Genomic DNA, 18,056 nt, shown 5'->3' with positions numbered 1-18,056 from the left:
GAAATAAACAGCGTGACCAAAATCCTCTGAACTGAATGTGGAAGTCATCCCATCGTTAGCCTCTAGATGATACCAATAATGCTATAACAGATAACCGAAGTTCGTGACCCTGGTACCAGCTCAATCTGCATTATTTTCCATAAAAAGGAGGAGAGCATCCTACAGCCCGCACATGGAAGGTTTAGATCTTAAAATAAACAGAGCAGGGCCTACAAAGTGGAGAACAATAAGAGAAACAGACCAGAGTGCTCAAAAGATGGCATGCAAAACATAAATCGTGCAATTACATCACACAACATAATCCTAAGGACAATAATTTGTACCACGAAAGGAGTAAAGATTGCTGTTCTGACACAACCACAAGTTTTGACACCAAAGTATGGTGTCTGCCAACAAGTCGATCGCATGCCTGAGATGTTCGGAAAGACCAGGCCACAGTAATTCGAACTAGAGGACACAAAATTTGCCGAGCATATCCAAGTAGACCATTGGAATCAGCCACCAGACAATGCTTTGAATCTTAACCAAACATTTTATTTGAACTGCAGCTTTTACTTTTGTTCCCTCCTGTTGGTTCTTAATACGAAAACATTTGATAAGCATTTCTGCACAATCTCAATGAAGTAAATGTCAGAAGACTACTGCTTTATGCAACCAAAAAGGACCCATAGGCTACTGTCAAATCCTCCTAAACTGTTAAGGAAATGGTGAATATCCTGCAATCTGATAAACAAAATCCAAGTTTATGCCCATCATATAGAAGATTCTCGGTTCCCTTTTCTTTTTTTTTCAAATAGATATGATAAGAGTGGGAAAAAGTGGATCCACTCATCTTAATGACATCAATGCCAGATTACCCTTGTTATTTTATAGGAACAAGTGGGTGACAGAAAATTCATGCAGGTCCCACACATTTATACTTTCATTGTCTGTGTCATGCATGTGCCCGGAGATATCCAATATAAATATGAACATGACGTGTGCACATCTTATAAGTATATGCGCACCAAATTGTGCATTCACCACCTTGTATGTCACCTTATTAAAAAAAAAATCATCAAAAGTTCGGTTAGGATCCTCTGCAGTTTAGGGTCGAGCTGGGGAGGACCAGTTCTAATAGCTCCCCATAAATCACACAATGGCCAGTGACTGTGTGGATCCTGTGAATCATAATTTTCTATTCTTCCTTTTTATGAGCATTAATCCTAATAAACATCTGAATGCATCAACAAACTGCAAAGTGAAGAAAGTAACGGCGACTCCTTTGTGCATGTGAATATTAAGCATGATAAGAATCATTCACTCAACTACTTGGACAACTAATAAACCAATAACAGCATCTACTCAAAAAAGTAACTCCCACTCCCGAGTCTTATATAGAATAGTGAGATTTGAACTAAGACATTCTACCAGTCTATTGAATATGAATATTTCTCCACATCAAACAAACTCAAACCCCATCTCTATTTTTTCATCACACAGATTATTTTGAGTACTACCATAAGATGTCACTTCTCTACACAAAATACCATCCCTCAAAACTTTATCTGCCATTTCCCTTAACCACTAAGCAAATTTACTAATTCAGCATGTCTCACTAACAATGCCCCAAAACCCCTCAGTGTCTGAGTTCCTCATCACTCTCAAATTGCTACAAATTACTACCCTGATATGCGCTAACTCAATGGCGTTAAATTCCTAATTCCCAAATCTATTTTATTTCACATTATTGCCTTTTCTTTGCATCAACAAACAAAAAATACTCAGATCCTCCAGTATACTAACAAAAAGATGACATCACATGTTCTTGCCTAAGATCCTAGAAATGTACTTCTTTTCTTTTTTTAAAGGACCATCATTTTTCACCAATGACTCTAGAATCAAAGTAAACTTTTTATTTTTCTAAATTAGGATAGGTTAGCCCCACCATTTAACCCTATATACCCATCTCATCTTTCAATGGCTAACTCCAATCAGAATCAAATCCTTGCCCCTTGAATAAGTGGCAAGCAATGATACCATCTGAGTGAGTGATAAAAAACAAAATAAACATTGAACTAGAATGCACCTGCTCCGATCAAAACTAGTTTGGCCAAATACAGCTAAATTGATTGACTTATTTTTAAAAATTGGTATTGATAAGAAAACCTATATATTTGAGAGAGAGAGGGGGGAGCAGGGGGGGGGGGAGAGAGAGAGAAAGAGAGACCCCTGAAGCTCTCTCATACAATTTTTCTTCTTTTCCAAATATGACCCTTAATAAAAGACCTCATCATGAGTTTATTACATATGGTGATTTCTATGCATCGCTTTTGCTATTTCCATCTGTTTGAGATGTTAAAACAATTAATCTATTATTGTATCATGCTGCATGTCATCATTATATATATTCACTAAACAATTTTCATTCTAGTTTCTTCCCCCTCTTCTTCCACCTTCAAACCATGATCATGGAATATTTAAAAAAAGTAGTGTTTTAAAATGTGATGCATGAGGTAGTTATATAGGGGTGCAAACTAGATGAACATGGAGTGAGCTAGCCTAGCTCAAGCTCAACTCATTTTATGATCAAGCCAAGCTTAAACAAACTTATTTAGTTTCAAGCCCAACTCAAGCTACTCGCAACCAACTTGTTTTTAAAATTAATAAGGGTTTAAGATATTTCAAGATCTTTATTTATATAATTTTTTGTTTAATTTATATAATTTAATCTCTATAATCTTAATTAAATTTTAATATTATAATTGAAATACCTTTTTTTGTACAACCTATGTTACTTTATGGCAAATATGCAAAAGAATAAATTGTATATAGATAATAATAAGATAGCCAGAATTTAATTTTATATATAAATTATTTATTTTATATTTCGAGCCAAATTCAGGCAAGTTTGTACGAGCTTAGCTTAGATCTAGCTCAGCTCATTTACCATCCAAAGGAGCGAACTCAAGCTGGATCATGAAAATTTTGATCATTTGACACTCCCAATTGTATGTGGATGTGGCCTCTTGCACTATCCTACCTGTATGCACTTATTATATGCAGTTATACTACATATGGACTAATATGATAATCCAATTAGCATTATGCAATCATATACATGACCCAATTAATATTGGGCCACTGCAAATGTGGCCCACTTACATTATGGGTAGGGGTATTAAAGGTCTTATCGGGTCGGTTATGGTCATGTCAAACTCAGTTATGTCAAAAATTTGTCAACCCAAACCGAGCCTGCTTACTAAACATGCTAAAATTTTGAAACTAAATCCAATTATTTATTAAACAAGAAATCTACAACTCATACAACCTACCTAAAAAACAACTTGAATTAGGTTTATACGAGTTGAAGCGGTCATAAATGTAATCGAATAATATGTCAACTTGGTCTAACTATTAGATGGGTTAAATAGGTCAACGCTCTCCAATCTAAACTAGTCAATTTAATAAACAAGTCCCATCAGGTAGACACGTTTATGGCCCGAACCCATTCATCCCAAAGCTAAACATGCTTAACTCGATTCGATTGCAATCAAGTCATAAATTGCCACTATTGATTATGGGGGCAAATATATGGCCATTCTTATGTGGATCTATGCAGATGGAGCAGGCTCAAACTATAATTATTGCTATTAGAATGATATATTAAGTAATAAGCACCAATTAAATAATAAACACTAATATTGATACTATCTATCCAAAATTACTATCATTATTATTGTTTTTTATTTTACTTTATATTTTTTAGAATTTTTATGTAGTTAAAATACAAACCTCATGTGCAACAATATATGCAGCCCGCATACTAGATATATACTATGTGATGCCTTGCATATTACAGTCATTTTTCTAAAACACTAAAAAAAGGAGAATATTATTGAGGGAAGATTTGCCGTTAAGGATGGTAATGAACCAAACTCAAGTCCTAAAAACCTTCAAAGTGTTGTTTGCCTTTGGCCTGACTTGGGAATCTACTGACAACCAAAACATACTAGAAATTGTTAGAAAGTCTTTTACTTATCAAGTATTAGCAAAATCAGCCCAGCCTACCCAACCCGATTTTTACTGAGTTTCGGATAAGTTTTAGGCCCAACAAGCCTAGCCAGGCTCTAGCCATTGGTTTGCATTTTCACCCGACATGGGAAGCAGCATCTATTGATGAGTGGTTATATAATGGCGGTCCATATGAGCTAATTGTTCTACACTTCTTATTTCGTGTAGCTTGTTACATAGATCATAAGCAGGAACTTAGTTTCTATCAGGGTATGCATCCTTGGATTGCTATTGCATATTGCCATATTCGGCTCCTATTGCAGCTGCTATTGCTATTTTCTTGATCTATCCTATTAGTCAAGGAAGTTTATGCACACACATAAGTTATATTTAAAACAATATCACATATCTTCTAAAGTATCAAAAAAATTTAGAACAAAAAAAGAAAGAAAAGAAAGGAAAGGAGATGATGGACACCCTAGAATATGTCCTTCCCCTCTCATGCTGCTCCCGTGTTCTCCAGCCCACCCTGGCTACACAATCTCCATCCGCTCCCTCCTCTCTCTCTTGCCCCCTCCCTAAAGTGTCCCTCCTCTCTTTTTTGAAACTTCTTTCCTCTCTTTCTCTACTGACCCTACATCCACATCCCCTACTCCAATATTAGCTACTATGAAATTGTTCAAGTAGGCCAATGACCGCCACCGCCGCCTCCTCCTCTACCCTGCCTCCTCTTCCTCTCGGGCTTGGAACTATCCCTCTTCTCTCGCAATCGAGCCATCTCCACAGTCACCATCTCCCATATGCTTTGGTCCTCATCTCTCCCCTCCCTCACTGCCATTGTAACCCCTTGCCCTCACCATTTCCTCCCCAACTCCCAATCATGGTGTGAATAGTGCCCATTGTGTGTCAAGTGGAGACAGATCAGTCTTAGGCCAAGCTTAGGTTGACGCATATAGGCTCGAGCGCCAATCAAGCTGGGTTCAGGCCCATGAATTAGTTCTTAATATTAAGGTTAGGCCCAGCCCAGCTAAACCAATGTTAAGGTCTATCAAGAAGGAAAAAAAAGGTTTCAAAAAGACTATCGACAAAAATAGCATGCGTAAATTCATCTATAAAAAAAAAAGAAAGTGTAGCACAATAGTATATAGAATAGTGGAAAAGATACCTTCGCATTATATATTACGAAGCTATGCGCCCAATGCAACTTTATAATTCTTCCATCAATACCATCTTGGATTTATCAAGTTGGTGCTATAGAGAATCCTATATTAGGCACGCTATCATTTTCCAGTATACTAGTTTATATTGAAGGAGCCCTATCATTTTCCAGTGTACTAGTTTATATTGAAGGAGCCCCTTTGAGAACTCTTCATGACTTGAGTTCAACTCAATAATCTCGTAAAGACTGGAAGTTAAATCTAATGAAATAAGTTCAAAAAGACTGGAAAGGAAGAAGAAGGAAGGCTGGAGCTGCTTTCTTTTTCTGAAATATTCTCTAGTATTCGCTGTAAACAAAATATTTCTAATGAATTTTTCTTTTTTTTTCTCTAATGCAAAAAGTCGCAAACAGACTCTAATCAGAAACATATGATGAACTTGGCCCCAAGAAAATGAGGAATGTGAGTCACATTAGTTGACTGTAGGCTCTCTCAAGGGATAAAGAAGATAGAAGTTTTGCTTCTTTCTCCTCACACCTATCCATTCTCCACCCGTCTTCTCTTTCTTCTTCAATCCTTTTATATTTGTCATATGACAGTGTGTGATCACATGAACCAGGCCAAACAACTTTTAGCATTTAATGATTAAATTTGTTGGCACCAGCTTATATAAGAAATGCCCAACATATTGGTATTGCTTGCAGTTTAGTCATTATGAAATTGAAGTAATCAACAAAAATTTGCGTAACGCCAATATCTACTGACTCCTAGTATCCATGTATTCTAGAATTAAATCAAGTTATGACCTGGGTTTTGTCCAAGGTATCAAAAGTATTGCATTTTTAGTTGTCCTTGAGCTAATGAAGAGGAAATATTTGACTCCGAGTCATGATGACAACTTGCACAAGTTGAAGCAGTAGAACTATATGTGTCCGTTGCAAAAATATTTTCTAATGAAGGATTTGGGATATTCCAGTAGATAACTACATGACCTAATAAATGCAAGGATAATTACTATATATTACTAAATTTTTAAGCACATCAAGGGGAACCCTTAATATAACATTATTAAATTTTTATAAACACCTTGTTACTCTAGGAAAACAAAAAGGAACTCTGACAATCAAAACTATCAAAGTATTTTCAAGCAATCAAACATGTTTGGTTAAATAACATATCAAATTTCAAAAGATTAAGTGATGCCTCCATGTTCTTATGTCCGCAATAGCATATCAGGCAGCAACATCAGCTGTAACAAGTTACAGGTCCTTGAATTACATAAACTGATTATAGCTCCAGATAGAACGTGCCATCATGCAAATTACAAGTAACAAAATTTCTGACAGTTTGGAGACATTAATATGAGTGTTGCAGATAGTACTTCAGATACCTTTCAATTGGACTCATTATCATCTCTTCTTGAAGCAAACGTCTTAGAAACTAATCCAAATTGCTGAGCTAAAGGGGCACAGATCCATAAAACACTGCCTCTGCAGGGCCTGTCATGTAAACATGGTTGTCTTCCTCCCTCCACTCAATCTCCAGTGGCCCACCAGGCAAATCAACAATGCATGTCTTGTTTGAAAGAACATTCACCAAAAGTATAGAATTAATAATGAGAATGGGAAAAGCACATATGAGATAGAATAAGATGAACGCAACAACTTCAACAACACATAGTAATATGAACATACCCTTTCAGTGTGGCGCTCTAGAACTGCTGCGACAACAACTGCACAAGCTCCAGTCCCACAGGCTAGAGTTGCTCCTGCAATTCAAAAAAATAATTTAACTATCCAACTGGTTCATAAAACAATCACATGATGACAAAAGGAAATAATGCAGATTTTAAGACTGTTTGTGACCACAGTCAGCACACTAAGGAGCATGATTTGTAAGCAACTCCATTTACCTGACTAAACACATACAAGAGAATATGCTATACAAGTGAACTGGGATGACATACTGTTTCCATTATATTATAAACCAAAAAGGCAGGAAATCCTATGCTGAGTAACATAACTGACAAGATGCAAGAAGCTTTAGAATATTTCTGCTCTTCACGAAGTAGAACCAAAAAAGGTCATAATCACGCTCACACATAAAGACACACGTGTGAACATAGAAAACAATAGCTCTGAGACATACCTGCACCACGTTCCCATACACGCATTTTTAGATGTGAACGAGAGAAGACTTGCACAAATTCTGCAAAAAAGATGATCAAAGAATTCAATAAAGGAAACCAAAAAAGGGATTGCACGTGCTACTGCTCTCTAGTGTGAGTAAAGGTGAATAGCACCACCATGTCCGTTATGGGTTAATGAAAACAAACCACAACAGATGCAGATAGGCATGCAGTCAAGCACGTTAAGGAGAACCATAAAATGCCCATTTACATTGATCAGTTAACATTACTCACATAAAGAATTCCATTATAGAAAACAAAGCATATGCAAAAGCATTGACAAATTAAATGGACATAAAATTAATGCAATTTCAGATGTCACATATTATGATGTTAGCAAACCCTTACAGTACCAGTACTTTACTGACCCATAACCATAACTTTACCAGTTCGGTAGCATGCCTGTACTTCACTGATATGAGGTAAAGAGTGGTGCTGCTTGTTTAGAATGGTGTGGACCAGTTCGGCTCCAATACCAAACCGAAAGTCAGTAACATACTAGTACTTTACCGGCATGGTATGGTATAGTCGGCACATGTCGGTACAGCACACCAGATTGTCAACTTTCTGATCTTACTTTAAACTATGTGCAAAGAATTTTTTAAAAAAAATAAAAAAAGGGCACACCAAGACTGCTCCAAAAATACAAAACAAGTAGGTTATGTCTTCACATTGAGAATGCATCCAAAACTATTTACAGGACCACAATGGTCATAGTAACGTGCAGTGTAGAAAAAGAATATGAATATGGAAGAAAATATTTAAGCAACCTGTATTAGTACGAGAGGGGAACATCTCATGGTGCTCAAATTTTGGACCAATATCTCCAAGTTTTAAGTCATCCACCTCCAAAGCCTGTACAGGACTAGAATGAGACATTGTATAGTCATAACTCAAAAGGCTTACTCAAGAATTAGTACCTCAAAAAAACTCAAAATGCTTCTAAAACTATTCCAATACAACATTCATAATGCATGATAGAAATTTTAACTTGTTAAAGGTAATGTTCACCGAGCATGTGCCCACCTATGGAAAGAGAAAATTATGATGAATTGATTGTTCATCACATTGCACAATCTGTTAAGAATCAACCAAAGAAATAAAGTACTCTAGGTAGATATTATGGAACATTAATGTTTAATATTCATAAATATCTGTAACCAAGAAAAGTCAGACCATGACCATACCCATCACCAACAAGTCTTCTCCTAGCTATTTAGGGTTGGCAATGGTTAATGACAGTACTAAAAACTTATTTTAACAAAGTGTAATCCCCTGAAGTGCAACTATCCTAGAACTAGGAGTACAAACATAGATTTCTAGATGACCTAAGTCTAAAGAAGGGTCCTACTATAACTTCTATCAAGCAGAGCTTTTGATATGGATAGGTGCTCCCTTTGAGGCAAAACAGGTTTTTGTCTAATGCATGTTCACCAAAATCATTGAATAAATCAATAAGGAAATGAAACTGGAAGCTATTTCTTGTTGGTCAGTTTTTTTCATACTGCCGTAACACTAGAGCTGCGATTTTTTGGCATCAACTGCATCTCGATGTTGTAGTTCTACTTTTCACCTTTGAGAATCCAGTAATTCATTCACTGCAAATAGAGTTTAAGAATTCTAGAAAAATCAATCTATCTTTACTCTTTATGTTGTATGGCACCTTTGATTCCCCTAGACTTGAAATCAGTCTAGATGAAGAGGGAAGAAAATGACTATTTACGTTGGGAACTATATTCATCTTTGGGGCTCAATACAGACACAAAAAAGCCACAAGATTTGGGTTGTTCCCAGTCCAAAAAACATAAAGATAATAAAAAAAGAATAAGATTTTTAGAAAATATTAACTTAAAGGCGTGCATGCTTCAGAATGCTTCTTTTTTTCTTTTTTTTTCTTTTTTTTTTGTGTTGTTTGGGGGGTGTGTGTTGGGTAACAAATGTAGATGTTTTTAGGTTAATGCAATTTGAGCCAAAAATTATGCAATACCATTTGCATACAATAAAATGGCTACGTCCACAACTTATTTCATTTTTACCCAAAATCATCTAATAGCCAAACAAGGAACTTAACTAAACTCACTTTTTTTATATAAATTTGTGATCATCAAACACTTGTTTGTAGTGTAGCCATTTAGATCAGAAAATGGCAACCCCTCCAAGTAACACTTACCTAAACTATTAATCCACAAAACAATTGCGGGAAAAAAGCCAAATTAGAACAAAGCATCACCATGTAATTAACTAAGTTAATCCCTTACAGTTTTGGTCCCAAAGTACCACCTAATTATTGATATGGTAATCAGATTTCATCTATTGTAGCCTGGTATTTTCTGCCTTACATGAGCAAGAGTGGATGTTTCCCTAACACTTCTTGCACTTCAAAATGATAAAAACTAAAAAGGTCGCTCCATGTTTTCTCTTTACCCTGTATGCCACCTTTGATTCACCTCAGACTTCAAAATAGCTGAGATGAAGAGGAAAGGAGGCATGGTTTGATATAGGGAACTGCAACCATCTCTGAGGTACAAATGATCAACCAAAGAGCTGAATAGTTCATGCTGTTCCCGACTAAAATTAGAAAAATATTAAGATCCGATGCAATTAATAAAGATAACAAAGCAAATAAATCCAAACAAATAACCATGTATTAACATTTGTATAATTCATAAATGTTAACCAGAATCATTAAATAACCGAAAAGGAACATAATGAACCCATTATTTTTTTCCCTTGGCACTTGCTTAAATGAACTTGTTCCTATTGGAGCCACTGACAATACAAACTTGAAACAGTCCCCTAGGCAAAGTTAGTAATGATATCCACTAATGAACATGTAACAGCACATAGGAATAGAAAGTCACCTACACATCCAAACTTAGATTGCAATTAGTTTAATCAGCAATAGTGGAACTGTTAGAGGTCTAAAATAACAAGTCAAATTAAGTTCAGGTAGCTTCTGCCTCCTTTTCCTAAATTAATTAAAAAAAAAAAAAAAAAAGCCCAACGATAGTTCCTCAGTTTAATATCATTAATTTAATTATCAAATGAACCTATGTAAACTAAATAATTTGCCACATATTGAAAGGAAGAGAAGCACCACCCTGATGTAGACAAGCAATTAATAGAACATGTATACCATCAAACCCAACACAAAGTGAATAAACTTTTGTAATTGACAATATCATGTGTTTGAATAGGATTACCTCACATGCTTTAGTGCCAAAAGTTATGCAATGAGGATTTCCCATACTAACACAGGTTACATTCCATGGTATGCCATCAACCACCAATTCAGCTTGGATGACAGCTCCACTCTTGTCTGCTGGAAGTTTAGTGGGAATATCTTGTGCTGTAAGTATAGGCTCACCCATATCCACTTTCACCTGTAAAGAAAATGATTATATATGGTGCCACATGTACAGGTCGACCTATATCTAGTCATCTACAGAGAGGCAAAACCCATTGTAAATTTTAATTACCAAGAGATAATGGAGATGCGAACTTCTATTGCAAAAGACTACACATCCAAAGGTATTACAAAAAAGAAGAAAAGAGGAAAGTCCTGAGGCATCAAATTACCACCAAAGAGTGATGCCCAGATAATACAAATACAACCAGTAGGTGAGAAAAAACCAAGATCAGCATAATACTGTTTGGCCCATCTAAATTTTGATTATGTTCAGCTTATTTGCATTCTTGAATTTTGAGTGGGTGCTCTCATTAAAATATTTAAAAATATTGACTCATATGAATAAAGGAAAAAAAAAATGCTTACCTGTCAACTGGATTATAATTAATGTATAAAAATTGAACAGGTAAAGGCTATAAGCAAGAAAACCTTTTAAAAGCCAAAAAAAGCTTTGCCCAACATAAGTATAAGCTTGTTGAGGTGAGGGCTACAAATGCAAAGCTATATGAACAATTGAATAGACAAACGAAGTGTCAAGTTGTATATTGTAGTCCCTGGCAATATTCATAATTCATATAATAGCCACTTAAAGTAAAGCCCCTGAATTAATTACAGTTTAAAGTTAAAAAAAGGAAAATCTCCACCCTAATCTCACCGCCTGTCCAGGGACCAGCAATATATACTACCCGAACCATTATTAAATGGTGGAGATGATGTAGATTATGGCAAAATACTAAACCATTATCACAATGCAAAAAGTTTTTCAAAGCATTGATGAAATCTGACTCAAGCAAGTACATTTACACCTTCCAACACACTAATACAACATTAACCACTATCAGAAAATTATTCAATGCAGTGAGAAATGTAGAAAAGAATACTAACTTTAGAGGACTGCCCTTAAGAATATTGACTTTCAGAGACATTCCAAGCTTGTGATTAAGAAAAAAGCCAGAACAATAAGCACCTTTAGGTTTTAAAAAGTAAAATCTTTAAGGAAAGCTTTAATGGTAATTGTGATTTAGTTTATTGGTTACATACTTTATTCTCATCCAATCAGGTTAAACAAAGAAATGTCACTCCAAAAATAAAGAAAATGCAGTCATCTATATGTTTAAATAAGATATTAAATGTCAAATAGAAATTATGATATATATCATTCAACATACCTTCCCATCATTTTGGATTTCTGGAACAATTAAACCGGCACCAGTGTGAATTTTAAAACTGCAAGATACAGAAAACAAGTAAAACCACGCCATATAATCAGAGCAATCAAATGTATATGGACAAGAAATATTTAAAAAACAACAATACTAGCAATTATGGAAGAATATGTAGGAAAAATAACACAAGACCCTTCAACAAGTTGGCAGTTTTATTGTTTCAGCAGTACTAAACAACAGAGCACACTTAATATTGCTACTCTCAAACAGCCACTCAAGTTGAAGTGCCTAGAAGAAAAAAAGACATGTATGCCTGTATGTAGGTTTTATTTTATGGAATTTTGTTATGTATGCATGTGTAAATTTATGTATGTATGTATATGTATATGGCAACAGTTACAATGATCCTATCTGTGCAACTCTGCAAGCTGCTCCTTCCAGAAAATCAACCCTTGGAAGAATGGGATATTTTGACATTCGCCTTATGCCATTCATACGCCTTTTTGATGCATTTATTACTGCTGTTTCACTTTTCAGTGCATATATACCAGTATGTATGTGTGTATATATGTATGTAAATATATGTAAGTATGCATGTATTTTTATATGCATATATACTTACATATATGCACACACATATAAATATATACACATACATATATGTATATGTACATATACATATACACATAAACTACATGCACGCATCCATATACATGGATGTATGTATACATATATACATATATACATAAATACATATACATACACATATAGACATACATATAAATACACAATAGATATATTACACACAGATAAACGTATGTGCATATAGATATATGCATATACATATTGACAAACATGATACACATGCATCCATGTGTGCATACTGTATATGTATGTACACAGCATCCACCCTTAAATAGAATACTGAAAATTTCAAGGACCTCCAACTATTACAATTCAGAGAAAAAGAATCACATGTCAGCACCAGCTTGATTAAACATGAACCATGTGTCTTTCATTGAGCTAATATTCAACTAAATGAATTCAAGAATCAAAGCACTGAAGGCAAATCTTTTGATTGCAAGGGCTTGTTTTAATGCCTCAGCAAATCTCATGACAATTGATGAAACATCACTGGATATTACAAATTAAACAGTCAAATAACTTATAAATTAGAGTCCTTAAACCTCCCAAATAATCTCTAGACCAAATTTCGCACAATGTCCTCTCCGGTCATAGCTTCCATCTTCTCAGACCATCAAAGTTCTTGGACAGAAGAGGGGGAAATTCATGGGCCATATATAGACAATAATGCAATTTTGGCAGTCAGCTATTATATGGTTGAGATGCATGGAACCACCACCTCCTATCTCAAGCCGTGTGCTAGATTTTATTTCATCAAAGGAAAAGCACTAAATTTTTGCACCTTACAATAGTTTATCTACAGTCCAAGCCAGAAAAAAAAAAATTATGAATCCTATTTTTAACATATAATTACTGTTTCTTGTCCATGTTGACCAATTCTGTATCCTTTCACTTGAAATTTACATAATTTTTCAGCATTTGCAGCAACAGATTCTCTGCACTTGATTTTCCCCTTGGTCTTTGTACACTTATTTTGTCAGTTGACTGCATAATATCAAAACTATAACCACAAATGCCAGTGCAATACTTATTAGTCATAACATTACTTTTAATTTAGATAGTTGGAGAAAATACAACCTAGACCCGCATAAGCGGCAATACCTTTCCATCCCATGTAGGTTTTCAAGCTCAGCAATAAATCGAGCAAAGCAGCGTACTCCATTACCGCACATCTAGATCATAAAAATTTAAATAGTACATTAGCATTTTAACCTGAATACCAGCAAAGGGTCGTGCTTCTTATCAAAATTTAAACCTGCATTACTACTAACATATGAAAAGTTCAAAGCAAGCAAAAACTGGATGACAATATTTAAAGCAATCAACATAAATGCCCAGTCTGCATCATCAACATAATATGATTATGATCTTAATAACGGCTTCCAAATTGATATAGAAAGGGCGGAGCACCTAGATTGACAAAGATCCAACTAGCATAGCATAAGTAGTAGGAAAGGATAATGATAAAGCAAAAGTCTACAAGAAGGGAGGCTTAAATGATTGGCCACCAAAAGAGTTGTAGTGTATGTTGTTTAAGTAGTAATTGCAGTTCGTTGATCTGATTTTGACCAGATGATGGACTGAAAATGTAGATCAAACAACTTAGATAACTTTGATTACTACACATCTAGTGTAAGCCAGCCACTTAAATGCCTCAATTTTTCCTTCTGATTTCTCCTTTTAATATTGACATAATAATGGCTTCTTTTCAGATAAAAACACAAGTACCAGTTACGGATCAAGGGAATTGCATGCCATCTTAAATTCTCCTTTTTCATTTTTCTTCCATAGAGAGCTCTTTTAGGGTAAAAATCCCACACCCAGCATAAATGTTAATATAACCTCCTATTCTAATAAAACTATAACTTTAAACAATCTAATCAGACCCAAACAGTATCAGGATAGCTGAAAATAGCCTCTCCAGATTGTGAAAATTCTCAATAATCTCTTCTCTAATTTTAGCAAAATGTTCCTTGACAGAGTTGATCCAAGTCCCATTCCCTTCTACGAATTGTAAAAACATCAACAACCAAGATTACAATTACAGCAATAAGCCTTCTCAGGATCAGTGCTCCCACCTTATGGGGTGATTCCAACTGAGTAACCAATTCACCAACTTCTAAAAGCTAGAATAGGTGCACTTAACAAATAAAAATAATACTGGACATACATTAATTAATATACATGCTCAAAATGAACAAATGCATGGGTGGACATATATTTAATGACTTTTTTGATCAATTTGAACATATAGATGCTCAGATTGAACCACCAGATCAATCTCAGCCATAATTCATATTAAATTTTCTAGATAACTTTTCAAGAAGCACTATCAGTATTTATAAACAAATTTTAAAAAAATTATATTTGTTAGATTGAAGCATATGAGTGATATATCAATTTCCAACGTCAACCGGACAAATATGTCCATGGTGGCTAGAATGGATATCTTGTATCTGAAAACTAGCAGTTCACCCAGTCAATTCTCCATATTAATTTTGACTGAAAAGCATGTTAAATCTTCCAAATAACTTTTCAATAAGCACTATTAGTCTCTGGAAAATAGAACCTTTCATTTAACAGACTGAGTATATGCTTGTTGGTATCAATGAAAGAAGCATTTTCCAATAAGGCCTAAAGATTAAAAGTACAGATAAATAGTGGAAGAATTTATTAAAAAATCAACAGCAATTTATAATTTCTACCTTTAAGCTATTCCTTTTTGCAGAAATGGATATATTAAATTTAAACAACAGCATGTATAAAGATATTCAGGCATATATGGAGATTGCACTTGTAGCAGTTTCAATCATTTTCTTTTATTTTTAGAACGGAAAGACAAAAAAAAAAAAAAAAAAAGATATTCTATAGTTTCTTTAAAAACAGGCAGCTGTATGTAATCTGATTTCCCTAAAAGATTTTACCTGGGTGTCATTGCATGTTTAGTCAGATTAAGCAGATCTGATGTTCCGGAAATGTATAAGAAGAATCTAAACTTTTTATCTTACTAAAAATAAAAGAGTACTGCTATCGACCACCCCCTCTATCCACCACATAGTTCTGACGTTGCAGTCAGGATTGATGCGGTACATGAGGTGTAGATGGAGTCAGTCAATACCACTCAGCCAATCACTGACTTCCACAGAGGACCAGTGAACTGAGATGTGATATGTCAAATGATCTCTGGCATTTTTCTAACAAGAATTAACAACCAAAAATCGTTTAAAGGTTAATTTCGCTCATATGTGAAATAGAAACCAATTAATAAACAATATAGACAGATAAAAAGAAAAACAAAAGGAAAGAAAGATGCGACATGGAATCGTCTATTCTGCTTATAACTTTTGTATCTTTCCATAGAATTCGACTTGTCTAACCATTAGCACATCTCCAAGTTGCTTAAAACTCTTATCTACAGCCATAGAAGGAAATTGATTTGAGTGTCAAACAAATAAAGATTCTCCAGCAAACGGATTACCTCAGGCTCGCTGCCATCCGAGTTGAAGATCCTCATGGAGTAATCGGTGCCATTGACCCCCGGCATTGCAAAGATTACACCATCAGCACCGATCCCAAAATTCCGATTGCAGAGCTTCACGGCCTGCTCGGGAGTAACCCTAAGCTCCAAGGAATCCCTATTATCGACCTATAATAATAAGACAAGCTCCACAAGAACTGGATCAAGAACAAGTCCGTGCCCAGGAAATCAAGAATCGGAGATAGACAATGGGGGATCGCATCACGAACCATGATGAAATCGTTTCCAAGACCATGGTATTTGACGAAATGGAGAAGGCCGGACGCCTTCCGATCCAAGAAAGAGGCATCGGGGGACATTTTGGGAGCTTCGACGCTCATGGAAGCCACCGGCGACCGAGAGCTAGGGTTTCGGAGAACGAGGACGGGTTTGTGGGAGTGGAGAGATGGAGGGAGGCGGAGCAGAGAGATCAAGGACAGAGAGCGGAGAGAAGAGTGAGAGAGAGCGAAGGAGATGGAGGCGGCCATGGTCGTCGGCGTGCCGCCTCCCTATCGAGTGCGGGGAGGTTTATGTTGGGTAGGATTCGTCTCCTCGCGAATGGACCGGGATTTGAATCTCGAGCGGACCCGGTCCGGCCCAAATTTGGCCTACTAGCTCGTCGGTGTTGTTTTCTAACAAAAATGTTTTAAAAAAACCAAGAAGAAAAATGAACGGAAAAGTATTATAAAGCCCCTTAAAACCTCTGTACTCTGCGGCAAATATTGATGCTTAAAAAAAAAAAAAAAAAAAGGAAAAAGGGGTTTCCGGGGCTTCTTAGGATTCTTGGCTCTTCCTCGGGACCAAGGTTCGAGTCTTGGATGTTATGGGTTCGAAAAAAATAAAATAAAATAACATAATAAAAGCAAGGAATGCCATAGGCCATCATATTGCCCTTAATACTAATCTTAAAAAATAAAAATTTAAAAAATCAAAAGATATTGCCTCTAATACTAATCTTTAAAAAAAAAATTAAAAACTAAAAGGTCATCTATTAACGAAGTTATCAACCCTAAACAAAAATAATGATGTGTTTTTTCTTTTCTATTTTTAAAATATAATTTTTATAAATATATACTATATAATCAAATGATATATATTAAGCAAATTAATCATTAAATAAGTTAATATATTCCTCTGAGTAAATCGAAACATGGTTTACAAAACACAATGTTCATTAATACATCATACATAATTATATGATACATGCAAATTAATCATCCAACAATCAATACATGTCTCTAAATAAATTAATATATTATTTTTAAAATATTATATTTATGAACACATGCTCTATAGCCTGATGATATATTCATCGATTTTCTGATGTATATTATAAATTTTTTATATATATATTTAGCAGTGATCCAATACATACTTTCAAATAGATAGATATATAATTTTCAAATCATATTTTTTACTTAAATATATGTATTGGATCACTGTTGGATATATATCAAAGAAGCTTATAGTATGTATCAAAAAGTCAATTAATATAAATTATTCAATCATATAGTATATATTGATGAATATATTGTTTCAAAAATTATGGATCAATTTATTTAAAAATATATATTAGATCACTGGATGACTAATTTGCTAATTATGTATCACATGATTCTGTACTGTATATTGATGAATTTAATATTTTAAAAATTATATATTGATTTATTTAAAAAAATATATTAATTTATTTGATGATTAGTTTGCTTGATATGTATCATCTAGTTATTTAGTATGCATCGTTAAAAAGTATATTTGAAAATAAAAAAAAATGTCACTTTTTTTTTTTGGAAGGGGAATGGAACTAATGACTTTGTTTATAAAAATATAATTTTTATTTTTATTTTTAAAAATTAACATTAAAAAAAATGGCAAAATAAAAATCCTACCCTATGTTCCTGTGTGTGACGCCTACCCTATATCATTTTTGTTTTACAGCATCATGCAATTCTTTTTTTTTTAAATTTTCCATGTTCCTTTT

General features: G+C 34.6%; 1 protein-coding gene across 4 annotated transcripts; it reads right to left on the bottom strand.

Moving 5' to 3' along the window:
* Nucleotides 1–246: 246 nt before the first annotated feature.
* Nucleotides 247–16,630, bottom strand: LOC105045726 (diaminopimelate epimerase, chloroplastic). Of its 4 annotated transcripts, none has more exons than XR_832114.3 (10): nt 16,306–16,630; nt 16,037–16,204; nt 13,660–13,730; nt 11,917–11,974; nt 10,542–10,721; nt 8,109–8,193; nt 7,299–7,358; nt 6,845–6,918; nt 6,541–6,725; nt 247–605 (listed from the first exon to the last, which is right to left on the bottom strand). XR_832114.3 is itself a non-coding variant. In XM_010924096.3 (9 exons), the coding sequence occupies exons 1-9, from the start codon at nt 16,561–16,563 to the stop codon at nt 6,609–6,611; spliced, it is 1,071 nt and encodes a 356-aa protein (XP_010922398.1). In that variant the 5' UTR covers nt 16,564–16,630; the 3' UTR covers nt 6,311–6,608. The 4 variants fall into 4 exon arrangements, 1 of the variants encoding a protein (XP_010922398.1); XR_832115.4 differs by having other exon boundaries at nt 247–576; XR_832116.3 differs by having other exon boundaries at nt 247–567.
* Between the last annotated feature and the right edge of the window lie 1,426 nt (nt 16,631–18,056).

The sequence above is a fragment of the Elaeis guineensis genome, chromosome 5, assembly GCF_000442705.2.
Source record: "Elaeis guineensis isolate ETL-2024a chromosome 5, EG11, whole genome shotgun sequence".
NCBI classification, from domain to species: Eukaryota; Viridiplantae; Streptophyta; class Magnoliopsida; order Arecales; family Arecaceae; genus Elaeis; species Elaeis guineensis.
The sequence above is the reverse complement of the archived record's forward strand: the minus strand, read 5'-3'. Positions and strand labels throughout refer to the sequence as shown.